This window comes from Colobus angolensis, unplaced genomic scaffold (genome assembly GCF_000951035.1).
Source record: "Colobus angolensis palliatus isolate OR3802 unplaced genomic scaffold, Cang.pa_1.0 Scaffold8, whole genome shotgun sequence".
Taxonomy (NCBI): Eukaryota; Metazoa; Chordata; class Mammalia; order Primates; family Cercopithecidae; genus Colobus; species Colobus angolensis.
In genome coordinates this window covers 6,605,588-6,622,388 of record NW_012121820.1, presented here as the reverse complement: position 1 = coordinate 6,622,388, position 16,801 = coordinate 6,605,588, and the positions used below count along the sequence as shown (strand labels likewise).

The 16,801-nt window shown below is 47.0% G+C and overlaps 1 protein-coding gene across 1 annotated transcript in view; it reads left to right on the top strand.

Moving 5' to 3' along the window:
- The window catches only part of EYA2 (EYA transcriptional coactivator and phosphatase 2), a 216,009-nt gene that overhangs the window by 9,833 nt on the left and 189,375 nt on the right, over positions 1-16,801 (top strand). Inside the window, exons 2-4 of the mRNA XM_011928851.1 lie at positions 185-303; positions 11,370-11,415; positions 15,482-15,624. Coding sequence (XP_011784241.1) covers positions 195-303; positions 11,370-11,415; positions 15,482-15,624 — 298 coding nt within the window. The 5' untranslated portion in view covers positions 185-194. The remainder of the gene's footprint in view (positions 1-184; positions 304-11,369; positions 11,416-15,481; positions 15,625-16,801) is intronic.

The window sequence follows — 16,801 nt, the reverse complement described above, 5'->3', positions numbered from 1 at the left end:
TTCATTTTAATTTCTCATTTCCCTTTGATGAAAACTTCAGTGAATTTTTATCATGTGGAATTTATAAGAAGGCTGGGTTTAGGTAATCAGCTTTAATATTTATACTCTTAGGGAAAGAAATAGGAATCATTAGCAAGCATGCATAATTAATGAATAAATTATATTTCCCTTTGTTTTCTTTCAGGTACAAGGAAATGCTAGAACTAGTGATCTCAGCCAGCCTCACTGTAAACAGCACTTGTCTGGAGACACTGAAGTTTCACCGTGCTGACGCCACTGTGTGGACTCTGAGTGACAGAGAAGGTAGGCTTCCTGCTGTGAGTTTGGGTCAACAGGTGTGGTGGTCCTTGGTCACCCGGAGAATATCATAAGCGACAGACACGCATCCTTTCCAAAGTACTGTCCTTAGGACAGTTTCTCCCCCTGCCATTTAAATGCTTGCCTCTGAACCGAAACTTTGGCATACATCTCTGACAATTCTGTCTCATTGTTAAAGATAAAAATATGCTCATTCGTATCTTGAACTTCCTTTCTTGGTCTCCGATTCCAAGAAATGCTGACACCACCACAGATGATAGTCACTTTGGGGTGAGTCCCAGGCCCAGCCCTTGGATGTGATTTGCAGTGTCTGCTTCCGGCTTTGAGCTCTGTCCTCTACTCTGTTCTGCCATCCCCTTGTCCAAGCAAGCATCTTGCTTACAGGGGTTTGACATTAGGACAAGAACTCATCTGCCTCTTGCTTTCAGGTCGGGTTGGAGTCAAGGAAGCAGAGAAGAATCAAAGTTGTTTAAAAAAGTATTGGCAAATGATGCAGTCGAACTAGTTTTCACTAGAACAATTCCAGCTATTGTTTGTTCTGTTTGGGATCTGTCAGCCTTCCTGGTAGAGCTTGGAGTTAGCAAAAGGCATTAAGCTATTATGTTTAACCATTGGGCTTAACCCTTTCTTTGGCTGGCTTTGGGATTTGCTGCTGGTGTCCTGAGACCCCCTCGTTGTTTTTCCTTCACTATCTGTTTGACGCCAACTCACGGGGCACAAATGCTGTGTAACTGTCTTAGAAAACCAAAGTGACTTGCGTCTAGTGGAATATAACATCACAAGGAATTGGCTTTGAAGCCAACCCAGGCTCCCATGAGTAATTATTGCTGTCAGCAAGACAATGACATTTCTCCTTACGTGCTGGTTACAGAGCTGGAACTGCGCTGATGAAAGTACCACCAAGTGGCTTGGGCTCTCATGCCAAAACTGGATGGTGAAGAGCACACCCTCATTCTTCCTGGCACTTTGGACCATTCTTGTAAACCGCCCAGGGGCCTTTGAGAGTTTAAGAAAATGTACTGAGCCCTGTTCAAAGACATTCATCATTTTCTTTCCAAATAGAGACACAAGTCCACTTAAGTAGAGACACAAGTCAACTGTCTTCATTTGAGAGCCGGTAGTAACAGGAAAGGGCATAGGCTGCTGAGCGGGGAATCCCAGCCCCACTGCTTCTCAGCCAAATGATCTCAGGCAAACCGTTTAACTTTTCTGAGCCTCAGTTTTCTCACCTGTCAAATGGGGGCATAATGGCATACTTCATAGGGTGCCGATTACAAGGAGGAAGTGAGGTGATGGGATGTAAAGTGTCTGGCACACCTTGGGGGCATGGTGCATGGTTAAATGCACCATTCCATCGTCGTTCTCCTCTGAACCAAATAACCATGGTAAATTCAAAACGATGGCTGCGCACAGGGCAGCCCGTACACATCTGGCCCTGGAGTTTGTCTTTGTTTGGTTTGCACTATGTTTTAAGTAAAAGTGAATTTGTAAAAATTGGGAGCACTCACATACAAATCTGGAGTTCTAGTTTCTCTTAAAAGGCTGAAGGCTGGCTAGGAGCAGTGGCTCACACCTGTAATCCCAGCACTTTGGGAGGCTGAGGCAGGCAGATCACGAGGTCAGGAGTTTGACACCAGCCTGACCAACATGGTGAAACCTTGTCTCTACTAAAAATACAAAAAGTAGCCGGGCATGGTGGCACGTGCCTGTAATTCTAGCTACTTGGGAAGCTGAGGCAGGAGAATTGCTTGAACCTGAGAGGCAGAGGTTGCAGTGAGCCAAGATTGCACCATTGCACTCCAGCCTGGGCAACAGAGTAAGACTCCGTCTCCAAAAAAAAGAAAAAAAAAAAAAATAAGGCTGAAGGCTTTAGCAACTCTGGGCCTCCACATTCCCTGCTGGCTGCCACTGGTAGGAGCTGAGAGGCAGCTGTCCTGTAGGTGAATCCCTGTCTCTCCCTTTTGTCCTTCATTTTTATGAGCACCTACTTTCTGCCAGGCACTGTTCAAAGCAACATAAGTCTAGATTCATTCTCCTCCTCCCTCTCTATCACCGTCAGAGCAAACACTCGGCACTTGTCATGTGCCCGGCATTACTCTATTAACTCATTTAATCTTCACAACTCTAAAAAGTGGGTCCTGTTATTATCCCCATTTTACAGATGAGGAAACCAAAATGCAGAGAGGTCAAGCAGCTTGATTGAGATGGCACAGATAGCCCAGATTTGAACCTACATAGTCTGACTTCAGAGTTTATTCTCCTGATCAGTACTCTGTACTGTCTCTCATTTAATTATTATACAATGACTAGGCTATGAGCCCATTTTACAGACATGGAAGTTGGGGCATGGAGGAGTTATGTAACCAGGTTAAAGTCATACCAGAATCAAACCCAGGCACTCTGATTCCAGAGTTCCCCCTTGTAAACCATTTCTAACTCACTTTCTGCCAAGCCGTGAGAGTCTCCAGACCCTAGCTCTTCAATTCTTGCACAGTGGTGAAATCGACAGACACACTCCTTTTTGTGACTTGGAGCTGTCAGTGCCCTTTCTACTGCTCTGGAACAAGCTGGCTGCCATGGTGAAGGCTTTGAGGGTGGAAGCGATGGGGCAGAGAGAGGTTGCTCCCAAATTCAGAACAGGTAGCACCAGTGAGGTCAGGTTACACACACACACTTTCTTTCTCATGGGGCAGGTGGTGAGCTCCAGAGACTCTGCAGGGGACATTCCACCCTGGAGCGCGACCCCCAAGTGCCGGATTATGCCTCTCCCCCTGCCTGGCCTCCTGTTCTCCCTCCTCCTGGGCCATTCCTTCTATGACAGAGTCTTTACTAGGTGGCTTCAAAGATCCTACTCAAAGGAGGACCCCAGAGAGTCGTGAGTCACAGGACCTGCACTCAGGGGGATTCTGGAGGGAGCATGGAGCCAAGAAGCTCCATTGCATTCTCACTTCTGCTTCTTACTGGCTGTGGGACCCTGGCTAGTGGCCTAACCTCCTTGAGACCCATTTGCCCCATCTGTTTAATGAGAGTAATTTTTCCACCGACCTCACAGACTCAATGTGAGGATGAAATAATTTAAAACAGGGGGTGGTTTATATTAAGTTAAAACTTATTCTATACACTAAGTGTGCTTAAAAAGTATAGAATAAGATCTGAATTCCTTATCCTTGGCCACCAGGCCCTACTTATCTATCCCTGGAAGCCTCCCAAACTCATCTCCCTCCCTATCGCCTTTGCTCCTTGGGCCCAGCTGCTGGCCCCTTTTCCTTTGCTTTAACTGAGAAGCATGATTCTGTGCCCTGGGCCTTTGCACCTGCTCTTTCCTCTGTCCGGACCAGTCTTCACGCAGGCTCTGCAGGACCAGCCCTCCCTCAGTTCTCATCAGAGAGGTCTTTCCTAATGAAAGGAACTGCCCCTTCCTTCCTTCATTTGTTCATTCATTTATTGAACAAATGTTTAATCAGCCATGTGCCTGGCATGGTTTTAAGTACTAGGGAGACAGCATGGAAAACCCTATCCTCATGGAGCCCACACTAGGGTGCTGACAAAGCAAAAAGCTAGCAATGACGATAAAGAAGTATACAGCACATTGCGTGGTGATGCGTGCTGTGAAGGAAAAAAGCAGGGGAGGAGGATGAGGAATGCCAGGGTAGAGGGTTGCAGTTTTTGTTAGGGTGGCTAGAAAAGAGGTCCCTGAGAAGATAACACTTGAGTTAAGACCTGTAGGAGGTAAGGGAGGGTGCCACATGGCTACACAGAACAAGAGCCTTATGCACAGAGAAGACAGCAAGTGCAAAGGCCCTGAGGCAGCAGTGTGCTCCAAAAACTTTACATATATTGATATAAACATATATACATATACATATTTAAATTTCTATTCCTGTTTATCATGCAGCTTAGTGCCTGGCTCATGGTAGATCCTTAAAAATTATTTCTGGGTGAGTGAAGGGGTGGGTGGATGAAGACAGGGTAGGTGGATGAAGACAGAGTGGTGCTGAGGAAGCCCAGATAACTTTAGAGGCATATTGGCTCTGAATCCTTAGTAAAGTTTCCTTCACTTCCCCCTGCCTCATTTTCTACATTTGCATCGTACTGATAATAATTTCCTTACTGGGTTGTTGTGGAGAATAAAGAGATCATGCTCATGCAGTCCTTGGCACAGTAACCCTGGTTTGTTTGTAGGAACCACTTGAGAAATATTACCTGTTATTCTTTACGATTCACTGGAAAAATGGATTTGAATTGTATCCTGTCTCAGGGAAGGGGTGGTGGGGAGTTACCCTGAATAGAGGAAAATTTTTCTTTTAAAATGCAAATGCATTTTTCAGAAACTGATGCTCTAATCTCATTAAGTGTTTCCAAGGAACTGCTCTCACTTCCTGCACCTCCTCTGCCCTGGGCATGACAAGACCTCATTTTCAGTTTCAGTCTCACCGGTTCCAACCTGGAGCTGATGGGTTTTGATTCATTTCATCCAAGCCAGGCTGAGCTGCCCAGAGCTTCGCCCAGGTACTGGCCTGGGGAACCACATGTCAGCTTCATCCTTCTCACCTTTAAGGCTTTTGTAGTTGTTCACACCCAGAACAACCTCTACCTGTGTGGAACAGAAATCCCGTTTTGTGGGGGCAAAGGGTGCTATTAATCCCGTCATAGCCTCCACAGGTAAAGAACTTCCATTGATGGCAGTAGCTCACAAATGTCACAGTCTCGAGCCACTTTCTGTCATGTATTCTGACCACCTCTATGGCCACTTGGTACTAATTTGTTTTTTTTTTTTTTTGAGACTGAGTTTTACTCTTGCCACCCAGGCTTGAGTGCAGTGGTGCAATCTCGGCTCACTGCAACCTCTGCCTCCCAGGTTCAAGTAATTCTCCTGCCTCAGCCTCCTGAGTAGCTGGGATTACAAGTGCCCACCACCATGCCCTGCTAATTTTTGTATTTTTAGTAGAGGCGGGGTTTCACCATGTTGACCAGGCTGGTCTCCTGACCTCAGGTGATCCACCCACCTCGGCCTCCCAAAGTGCTGGGATTACAGGCGTAAGCCACAGTGCCCGGCCTGTTGTTTCTTTAGAACAACTCCTTTGAAATAAATTCATTTTAAAAGGATGACTTAAACCAGTTCCAGAAATGAAAAGTTATGACTTTGATGGTCTTGTTGTGATTCTAATGTGCATAAAATTAATTTGCCATGTTTTCAGTCAAAGAGGGAGTATTTATGGACTCCCAAAAACCATCGCACTCTAGGACTTGCCGCCTCGTTCCTTTCTGTCCTCAGTGGCACCTCCCACAAGAGACAAAGGGCTTGCCCATGGTCACAGAGCCTCTCAGTGAGAGTCAGAATTGGGGCACACACTTCTGGACGCCTAGCGTGGTGTCTTTCCAGCTGTCCCTGTCCCTAGTATGGGAGTGATTTAAACCACCCACATGAGGAAGATGAACTGATACAGTTTACAGACGTATACCTTTATAGCAGAGACCCGCCTCAAGACGTCTCGTTGGCACTACAAATTGTCTCATCTCACTGGGGGATCCCTTAGAAGCCGGCCCCTGGGGTCCAATTAGGCAACATAACAGCGGTTGCTGCTTTCAGAATCATTAGCTTCTTAATCCTCCCAGTGAGAGGTGAAAAAAGTGTGAACATTCAAATTGGGCTCATGGATTTAAGTGGCTTAACCAAGGGCCCCCAGGAGAGCTGAAGCTAATAATAGCTCCTCTGTGCTGAGCACTTAACCATTTGCCAGGTACCTGTCCCATCTGCATATTTGCAAGATATTGCCCCAATTTGCAGATGAGAAAACTGAGACTCAGAGGGAAGAGGTGAAGGGCACAAGGTCTCATGGCTGTATTGCAGCACAGCCAGGATTTAAATTTGGATCTGACCCCTTAAGCCTATGTGTTTTCTTTGGAAAGAACATCAACAAATTATGAGAATGGGTTGTAGATTTGGCCCATAGTAGATGCATGATAAACATTTGTTGACTGCATGAATGAATGAAACGTTTGTTGACTGCAAGAATGAATGTGTGTCCTCGGGTAAGTTGCTTCACACAGTCACTCACATACACAATTGCACATAGTGGGCACTCAGTACACACAGACTGAAGCTTTAATTTCCTCTCTTGAAACTGGATCTTTTGCTTTGCACATTTATATTGTCTTCATGGCCCCAATACGCACTTGAGTTTGTGTCTTCTGAAATGGAGATTTCTTTTTATGAACCCCAAATTGTGATAATGCTTAGTGATGTGTAATTTTGTATTTGCCAGTGGTCTAAACTCTCACCCCTCAAAGTGTGGTCTGTGAACCTGCAGCATCAGCATCACCTGGAGGCTTCCTTGACCAACAATCAGAGCCTGTGTTTTAATAAGATCCCCAGGTGAATCCTGGTTCCAGGTGCGCTGGTCTCAAATGTCCATCGCTTCCTTCGCACCTTGTTGTAATTGCAGTTAATTACTCATTTGTGTGATTATTTGTTTGTCATCCATCTCACTCACTAGACAGGAGGCCTCAGCTCCATAAAGACAGGGACCCTGACTGCCTTGGCTCACTGTATTAGTCCATTCTTGCACTGCCATAAAGAAATAACTGAAACTGGGTAATTTATAAAGAAAAGACTTTTAACTGGCTTACAGTTCCGCAGGCTGTACAGGAAGCATGGCTCGGGAGGCCTCAGGAAACTTACAATCATGGTGGAAGGCGAAGGGGAAGCAGGCATATCCTCCATGGCTGGAGCAGGAGGAAGAGAGGGGGTGGCAGGTGCCACACACTTTAAACAACCAGAACCAGATTTTGTGAGAATTCACTATCATGAGAACATGATAGAACTCACTCACTATCGTGAGAACATGAAGCTACGGGAAAATCCATCCCTATGATTCAGTCCCCTCCCACCAGGCCCCTCCTCCAACACTGGGGATTACACGCTGTTGTAACCCAGTTCTGAACTCATGCCTGGCACTGAATGAATGAATGAATGAGCTCAGCCCAGAGGCTGTGGCCATCTGCTCAGCTGATCCCTCTCTCCTCACCCCTAGGAAGCTTGGGAAGAAGAGGAGGCTTAGAGTTTAAAATTCAGAAGGAAATAGAGGAGGCACTCTGTCCTCCCTACTTGGCAGCCAGCTGGCCCATTATGCATTAGCTGCAGCCCCTTTATCCTGTGGGTCCATTCTCAAGCCCTGGGGGAGGATGAAGAAGGGGCAAAGCTCAGAGTAAACAGATTTGGTTCTGTTGGGCGCCAGGTCATCAGAGCTGCTTTCACTACCAGCAAAGTGGATCTAAGTTGCCATCAATGACTCCTCCGTTGACCTTGACCTCATAGCCTACGTGGTTCAATATGAATCCATCATGGCAAGTTCAATGGCACCAACAAGGTTGAGAACAGAAAGCAATGATCAGTGGGAAGTCCATCTCCATCTGCCAGGCACCAGATTCCAAAGGGGGCCACTGCTGCCAGCATTGCTGCCACTGAAGAAGGTGCCTTCATCACCCTAGAGATGCTTGGGGCTCACCTGAAGAGTGGCATCAAAGGGGCATCATCTCTGTCCCTTGTGCTGATGGCCTGTGTTCGAGATGGGGGTGACCTACTCCCTCTAGATTTCCAGCAAGCCATCTGCTTGTCCCCACAAAAGGATCTATGACAACCATGGCATCATAAAGGTACTCATGACCACTGCCTGTGACCTCTCTGCCCCTCTGGCAAGCTGTGGTGCGATGGCCATGAGACTGTTCAGAGTGTATTCAGTGGCACTGCCAAGACTGTGGCAAGGTCATTCATGAGCTGAGTGGGAAGCTTGCTGATACAGCCTCCTATATCCCCACCCTCAGTGTGTCTGTCCAGGATCTGACCTGCCATCTAGAAAAAGCTATTGAGCACAGGGACATCAAGAAAATGGTGCTGCAGGCTCCTGGGGTCATTGAAAGAAATTCTGGGCTACACTGAAGACCACGTTGTTGCTTGCAATTGTGACAGTGATGCCCACTTCTCCACCTGTTGCACCGGGGCTGGCGTTGCCCACAACCACCAGTTGGTCAAGCCTACTTCCTGATACTGTGATGACATTTGGCTACAACACCTGCAGGGTGGACTTCCTGGTCCACGTTACCTCTGAGGACTAAATGCTCTGGACCACCAGCAAGTGCGCAAGAAGAAGAAAGGCGTTCTCTGCTCCTGGGCAGTCCCTGCCCACCTCTGTGCCAAAGAAAAGAATCTCTACCCTTGACACTGTCCCATCCAAGGCTCCCAAAGGAGGAAAGGAGCTTAGAGAGCCCTGCCTTATCATGTGTATTAATGATAAAGATGATCAATGAAGTCCACACCACCCTAACCATGGAGAAAGGAAGCAGAAAGGGAGGAAGAAGATCATTCCACATAGTTTAATACACTCACTCTCCAGTTTCTCAATTCCCCCGGGTGTCCTGGGATGAAAAGGTTAAATGTGATTGATACCAGCAGACAACAGGAAAAAAAGCCTGTGTTTTTCAAAAATCACACAATTGCCAGAGGAAAATCTCTTTGCACTTACAGATGCCTGTTTCTCGCTTGCACAGTCTTCCTGAGGTTACTGGGGTGGGAAAGGGAGAGTATTACAGGTCTGCGTAGTGGGGGAGGGGAACCTGTCTGCCTGGGGAAGGCAGGTTGCTCAACAATTCAGCGGAACTGGGTGGAAGCTTGAAAAGGAGCTGGGTGAGGCAAACATGCAAATCATGCCATGGAGATTGGCAGAAAAGACGCTTGCCTCCAATTTATGGAATGCCGAGTTAATTCGAGCCCATAGGAATGTTGTTCCCATAGATTTAGATTTTTATGAATATTTACATATTTATGAAAGAAAACATTCAAAATGTTTAATTCAGTAACTTATGCAGTACTAAATGCACTCAAGTCATGGGCTTTTACCAGGAATGAGACTGTGGCTGCTTCAGAATGAGACAGTTCATTCTCAAACCCTGCGGGAGGAGGAAGAAGGGGTGATGGGGTACAGGACACCCCACCTAGGAGCAAACCCAGGGTAGGGAAATCAGCATTGAGTGAGCGCCTACTGTGTGCCAGGGGCTTTCCTTGACATTCAGCTGCTGCTGTTCTAACCTTTTCTTGGAATGTGATACATAATGCGAAATATATTTCTGCATTGTTGAACTCACACACATGCACACATAACACATTCTCACACCTGTACCTGCAACAAAAGTGTTACACAATTCCTTCTTACTATGGGCGATACATGTTGCCGTCGTATATCATAAAATAGGCAATTCTCCTTTCCTTAAGTCCAGTTATGACTCTCTAAATGAACTTCAAGACCACCACCCCCGCCCCAACCCCAGTGGTTTGGGGCTTGAACAGAATTTCACTCAGCCAAAGGGAGGGAATTAAGAATGTTGACCTTGGACTCACACAGCTTTTGGGTTCAAGTCCCAGTTCCCTTGGCCATGGCTGTGTGACTTGAACAAGGCACTTGACCTTCGGAGCCCCGGTTTCTTCATCTGTACAACGGGGTTAATAGCGTTGCATGCTCAGAGCATTGTTGTGAAGACTCAGTGAGAGTCTGTCTAGACGCAGGTAACAAGGGCCTGGCACATAGTCAACCTCTAAGTGAATGCCAGTTCCTCTTATGACAATGACTGTCATTGTCAGCCGTAGTGTCATGGTTGAGAAGACAGACTCTAGAGCCAGACCACCTGGGTTCAGGTCACAGATCCACACTATACTTCCTGTGTGGCCTTGGGTGAGTTACTTAAGATCTCTGTGCCTACAGCTGTTCGTCTGAGGATGAGAATAGAACCTTTCTCATAGGGTGGTTATGAGGATTAAAATAATTAATCCAGGTAAAGAATTTAGAAGAGAGCTTGGCACATGAAAAGCACTGGGTAAATGATGGCTGTCGGCACCATCTCATTTCATCCTCTCCTGTCCTTGCAAGATAAGTATTTTCATCCCCATTGTAGAGGGGGGAGCTCTGAGGCCCAGAGATCGAGGCAACCTGCCTGAAGTCTCATAACTAGGAAGTGGCAGAGTTGGAAGTGCACGTTGGTCTCCTCAGCCTCCAGCACAGAGGCTGAGACGGGCTCGGAGCTCCACAGCCTGAGGGTGCGATGATGACACGGCCGCTGCCCTACAGAACGGGGAGTGGGCATTGGCAGGTTGATGCTGTTGCCATCAGTACACACATTATCTAGAATTTGTCCAGGACTCTGCAGTGAGGACATTGAGTTGCATTGTTCAAGATGATGGAGCACAAAAGTACTTCCCAGTGCACTGTCCCTATATGAAATTATCCTCTGGCAAATGTCTCTCCCAGCTTAACTCTGTCACCTTTTCATCACCGCCTGCATATTGCCTCCCATCGATGATTGAACATTGCATGCCGAGGGATTGGGTGTAAGGTACCTGCATCAGGAGCCCAGGTCTCATCCATCTCTCTGTTCCACCACCCTAGGTGGAGCTCAAGAGATGATCCAAGAGGTTCCTTCCCCTAAAGTGTTGGGGTCAGCTGCACCTGCACCGCATGGACTGGAAGTGAGGAGGCAGGGGAGGAACATCAAAGCGATGTCATTAGAAGAAGGGAAATGGATGTAGGATGAGCAAAGCCAGCCGATGTCGGCCATGCTGGGGTTCTTGGGGATTGCTTTTGAGGAGGGAAGGGAGCGGTTTTCCATCCATGAGTGGAAATGGCACCGGCTTGTTCCACTTCCCAGCTGTGCTGCTGCCTAATCATGTGACCTGGCTCAAGCACGTTCCTTCTGTCTCAGTTTCTCCATCTGTACATAGATGGAGAAATGGACTCTATTCTGACGTTTCAAGATGCTATGGATTATTTATGTGTCATTTTTCCTTAACTGCCCAGAGCCAAAGCGCACCTAGAAAGGGTTCTGAACTCCTCAAGAAGAAAAGTGCTGAGATGTGGCACCTCAGATAAGCATCTGTGGTGGAGAAAGCCGCGGGCAGCACCCCTCCAAGTCTGCTCCTGCTTAAGTGGTGTCTGAACTCACCACCTCTGCAGAACATCACCCTAATCACTAAAACCCTTCCAATTTTTCTTTTTCTCCTCCAGGCATCACCAGATCAGCCCCCCTGAGAGTGTCCCAGCTCTTCTCCAGGTGAGTGCCATTCACCTGTCTCTTGCTCACACACCCTCCTTTTCTTCTCTCTTGGAAGGTAGAGGTTAGGAGAAAGGGCCCTGGAGCCAGATTCCCTGAATAGGAATCCCAGCCTCAGCACTTCCTAGCTGAGTGAGCTTGAGCAAGTCACTCCACCTCCCTGGGCCTGAGCCTTCCCATCTGGGAGAGGGGGATAGTCATCCTGCCTGACCCCATGAAACAGCAAAAGCAGGTAAAACACACTTAGAATGGGGCCTGGAGCAGAGTGTCCTCAGAGTCTTAGCTATTATTTTCTTCTTTCTTCTCTTCATTCTTTTTTAAAAATTCTTTTCTTTCTCTCCTTCCTCTCCTTTCCCATGCATAGGAAATTTCTCAATTTCTTCCTCCCTTCCCTACCCCCCCGCCATCTTTTTCTCTCCTTTCCTCATTCCTTTCCTTTCCCTTCTTTTCAACCTCCCTTCTTTCCCTCCCCCCAACCCCAAAACAGAGTCTTGCTCTGCCACCCAGGCTGGAGTGCAGTGGCGCAATCTCGGCTCACTGCAACCTCTGCCTACCAGGTTCAAGCAATTCTGCCTCAGCCTCCCAAGTAGCTGGGATTACAGGCTCCCTTCTTTCTATCCTTATTTCTCTCTCCCTTTTTCCCTTTCCCTTCCTCTCTTCCTTCCCCTTTTGTCCCTCATCCTTTTCTCTCCACCTCTCTCTCCTTTTTCCCCTTCCTGCTTTCATCATTTCTTTATTTTATTTTAAGTTCCAGTATACACATGCAGAACATGCAGGTTTGTTACATAGGTCAACATGTAACATGGTGATTTGCTGCACCTGTGAACCTATCACCTAGGTATTAAACTCGCATGCATTAGCTATTCTTCCTGATGCTCTCCCTGTCCCCTGCCCTCCCCCAATGGGCCACAGTGTGTGTTGTACCCCTCCTTATGTCCATGTGTTTTCATTGTTCAGCCCTCACTTATAAGTGAGAACATGCAGTGTTTGGTTTTCTGTTCCTATGTTAGTTTGCTGAGGATAAGGGTTTCCAGCTTCATCTATATCCCTGCGAAGGACATGATCTTGTTCCTCTTAAATGGCTGCATATGTCCTTTTAAATGGCTGCATATGGTGTACATGTACCACATTTTTTTTATCCAGTCTATCATTGATGGGCATTTGGGATGATTCCATGTCTTAGCTGTTGTAAATAGTGCTGCAATGAACATACGTGTGCATGCATGCTTTCTTCCTCCTCTACCACTCACACATCATTCCTCGGTACCTAACCCCACACTGAGCCCTGGAAACTCGGAGATGGATGAGATGCAGTCTCTGCCCCTGGAGAGCTAGTCTAGTGGGGAAGCTAAACCAGGAAATCAGAGATCTCAACCTGGTGCCATAAATGCTCCACCACAGGCACATGCTGGGGCAGTGGGAGCTCAGTGCTGGGATGGCCTTGCACAGAGCCCTCTGGGTGCTGCCCTTGGGAGCAGACATCCTGATCCTGCTGCTGCATACCATGCCCTGGGTGCCCCTCAGGCTAGGTGGTGAGCTCCTCAGCATCTGGAAATCATCCTTCTTCTCCAACATTGGAGCAGCTGTTGATAAGGAAGGCATTTTCTTTGCCTTCCTTTCCCTCCAGAAGATGTTTTGGGGAGTATTAGTAGCAACCAAGGACTGTTAAATCTACCTAACTTTTTTAAGGCCTCAGAGTTAGAAAGCTCCACCATCCTTCCTCTGGGTTTTAACTTTAGCCCCTGTTTAATCTGAGCCACTTGAATGGGTTTTGATGGCAAGCAGGAGTTGATCGGCTTGGGTCTCCAGCTTCTATTTCTCTTCTAAGGAAGGGTGTGAATTGGGAACATTTTCAAATAAGGCTGTCTGCTCTGCAGGTTGCATGCTTCTCAGTGCCCCAGAGAGCCGAAATATTGACGAATGAGACGCCTTCCAGGACTGGGACTGACATCTCCAGCTCAAATGAGTTTCTTATGCATTTTGCAACAGGTTCCCCCAAATAACCCTTTATCGTGGCAGTAGTCAAAAAGAAAGACGGGGATAGGGACATCTGTTTATAATTCCATAAACTTTTGCATTCACCTGCTATGAGGCCTCAGGTGGAGGAGGAACTCTGGAAGCAAACAGGCTTTAACAAAAGTGACGTCATGTAACCAAAATTGAATCAGACACAGATTGAGGAATCTCATCAACATTTACCTGTACGCTTAACCCGGTTATGATAGTTAGACGCATCATAGTTGTGGTGTCTGAGGGAGGGTGGCAGAGCAGAGGGGTTAAGGGTGTGGCCTCTGGAGCCAGGGTTCAAATTCTGTATCAGCCGTGTGCTTGTGACTTGTTATTCACCTTTCTGCCTCTGTCTTCTTACCTGTAAAATGGGGATAGAAACAGAAATCACCTCCAAGACTTGTCACAGTTGTGGTGGAGTTTAAATTAGCCAATTCACATGAAGTAACTAGGACAGTGCCTGGCACATAGGCATGAGAATTAACTACCTTTACCGCTAAGGGAAGTGGCCCTTGTAGGGATTGTTGCAGACAGGGTGTGATTCAGTCTCAGGAAGTGGCTGCTGCTCAAATTCAGCTTATTGATAGCACCACACAGGAGTGCAGACCCAGGTATGCTGAAGCACCTGGTTTTCAAGAGAAGGGAGACAAAGCGAGTGTGTGTGTGTGCATGCCTGCGTGTGTGTGTGTGTGTGTATGTGTGCATGTAACCTGGTTTTCAAATATTAGCAACAATTTCAAATTAGGAAAAAAAAAAATAACTTCAGTGGCCAAAGAAATTATATCCATGGATCTGTGGACTGGATGTGGCCCCTAGGCCACCATTTTGCTCCCTTATGTGTCTGAACAACTCACCTTGACTGACTTTATTACTATCTGCAGGGCTGGATGAATCCCAGTCCTGTGAGAAATAGCAGATTCATGGTTCCAAGCATGGGCTCTGCAGTCAGACTCCTTCGTTTAAACTCTGTATTTACCACTTTGTAGCTGTGTTTTCAGCTCTCTGAGCTTTGGTTTCCTCATCTCTAAACCAGGAGAGATAAGAGCCTCCACCCCAGGAATTTTATAAGAGCATCCGTGAGATATAATGTACATACCAGTTGCATGTGACATAATTCCCAACCCTTAGTAAAAAACACAGTGCTTGGCAGCACCCACAGTACAAATATCTTAAGTAGGGAACCCTGTACATCCTAGCCCATTATAGAACCTGTTGTTCTCCATGGAGTAGAGAACCCATTTGTGGTCTTTGGTTGCAAGCAACAGAAATCAACTCTGGCTGATATAAGTCTAAAAGAACTTTTGGGGGAATATCTGGAGTAGCTCACAACATAAATGAAATAATCAGGCCTTGAGAGAGATTAAGAATAGGACAGATTCAGCATTCAAGCAATATGGAGGATTTAAATTCCCAAGACAGAGTCATTGGAGGATCTTGCATTATGTCCCCACCCGTTAGCTAAGAGCAAGACATCTTGATTGACAGCCCTGTTAAAGCTGCAGTCAATTGAGAAGGTATCTAAATTAGGACAATCGGGGTAGGATAGGCTATGCTACAGTAATCAGTAAACCTTGACATCTCAGTGGCTTCACACAACAAAGGTTTGTTTCTTACTCACATGAAGTCCAATGTGGATGAGGTGAAACCCTCCAGGGCAGCTCTCTCTCCTCCACAAGCTGACTCAGGGATCCAGGGTGTTTCCATATTATGGCTCTGCCATCTTAACCTGTGCCCTCCACAGTTGCTGTCAAAAGAGAAGAAAGGACAGGAGGGTTGCAGGGGATGTGTTCATTGGCCAGGCCTGCGAGTGGCTTATCTATTTACATTCTATGGGGCTGAACCCAGTCACACAGCTGAATCTGACTGTACAGGAGACAGAAAATGTAATCTTCCTGCTTCCCTGGAAGAGGAAAATGAAATGGAATTTGGTGAACATGTACGTTGTCTCTGCTCTGGAAAGAGTAGAACCCCAAAGAAAAATGGGGGTGTTGATATCAAGATAAGGGAGAAGGGGTGCCAGACTGGGCTTGGAGATTTAATCTTCTCTCTTTCCACACAGATCTTGCCCACGTGTCCTCCCCAGCCAGCCTTCCACAGCCATGGCAGCCTACGGCCAGACGCAGTACAGTGCGGGGATCCAGCAGGCTACCCCCTATACAGCTTACCCACCTCCAGCACAAGCCTATGGAATCCCTTCCTACAGTGAGTAGCAAACAAGTCCTTACTCTCCTCTTCCGGTCCCCAAATCATGGTCTTTGTTCTGCACTATTGTCTCAGCTAAATGTGGATTGATAAACACAACCAACCTGATTCTGGATTAGAGATAAAGGGAAAAGAGTAACACTTTAAATATGGTTCAAATTCTATAGACTATAATATCAAGACCCTTTTTGATGGCAAGAATTGGAAATTGAACCCAAGCTGGTTTAGGGAAAATTGGAACTGAATGATTTGCATACTGAGAGCTCTGTGGATACAATCCTCATCAGGTATGGCTTGATCTAGGTGCTAAAGTGTCATCACGAGGAGTAAGTCTCTTTCCATCTTCAGATGCTCCCAGCAAGTTCTCCCTGCATGACAGCAGAGATGGTGCCTGTCCACTCAAGGTTTGCATCCTTTTAGCTCCACATGCCTAGTGGAAGGAGAGCTCATCTTTCCCAGGAGTTCCAACAGAATCCCATATTAGCCCTCATTGGCCCAAATTGGGCCATGTGACGATGCTTATAGCAAGGCAAGGAGAACAGGGTGATGGAGATAAGGAAGCTGAAGCCTGTGGATTATCTATGCAGGAGGGGTGGTTTTCTTAAAGGAAAACAGAGTGGTAGTATTGGAAAAAGAAGAAATGGATGTGGTGGGGGACAGGGCAGAAACAACAGACCTCCCACCCTTGACTATTCACATCTTACAGCTAAGAACTGAAGACTTGCGAACTGGCTCACCGTCCATGCCCACCTGCCCTTGCCTCTGACCTTGAGTCAAGCTGTTCCCTCCCCTCCTAGCTGATATCTTAACCAAAGCCCTTTTAGTAGCAAGTGACAAAAACCCAAGCTAATCAGCTGGAGGAAACAGGAGTTTATTGCCTATGTAGCTGGAAAAACCTAGGGCACTGGCTTCAGGCAGGCCTGGGTCCAGGTCCTCAAGGAATGATATCAGGACTCAGCCTCTGCTTCCCTATCTGCGGACCTCAGGCTCAGGCAGTCTCTCCCACTGTGGTGGCAAAGACAGCCCCGGCAGTTTCAGGCTGCACTGCCCCCGCAAAAAGAGAGCCCCCACTGTCTAGGACTTCCTGCAGAGTCCCAGGAATTTCTCTACTGGACTCCCATATCCATCCAAGAAGATAGGTGCTGTGGGTGGCCATATTTGGCCACATGTCCACCCA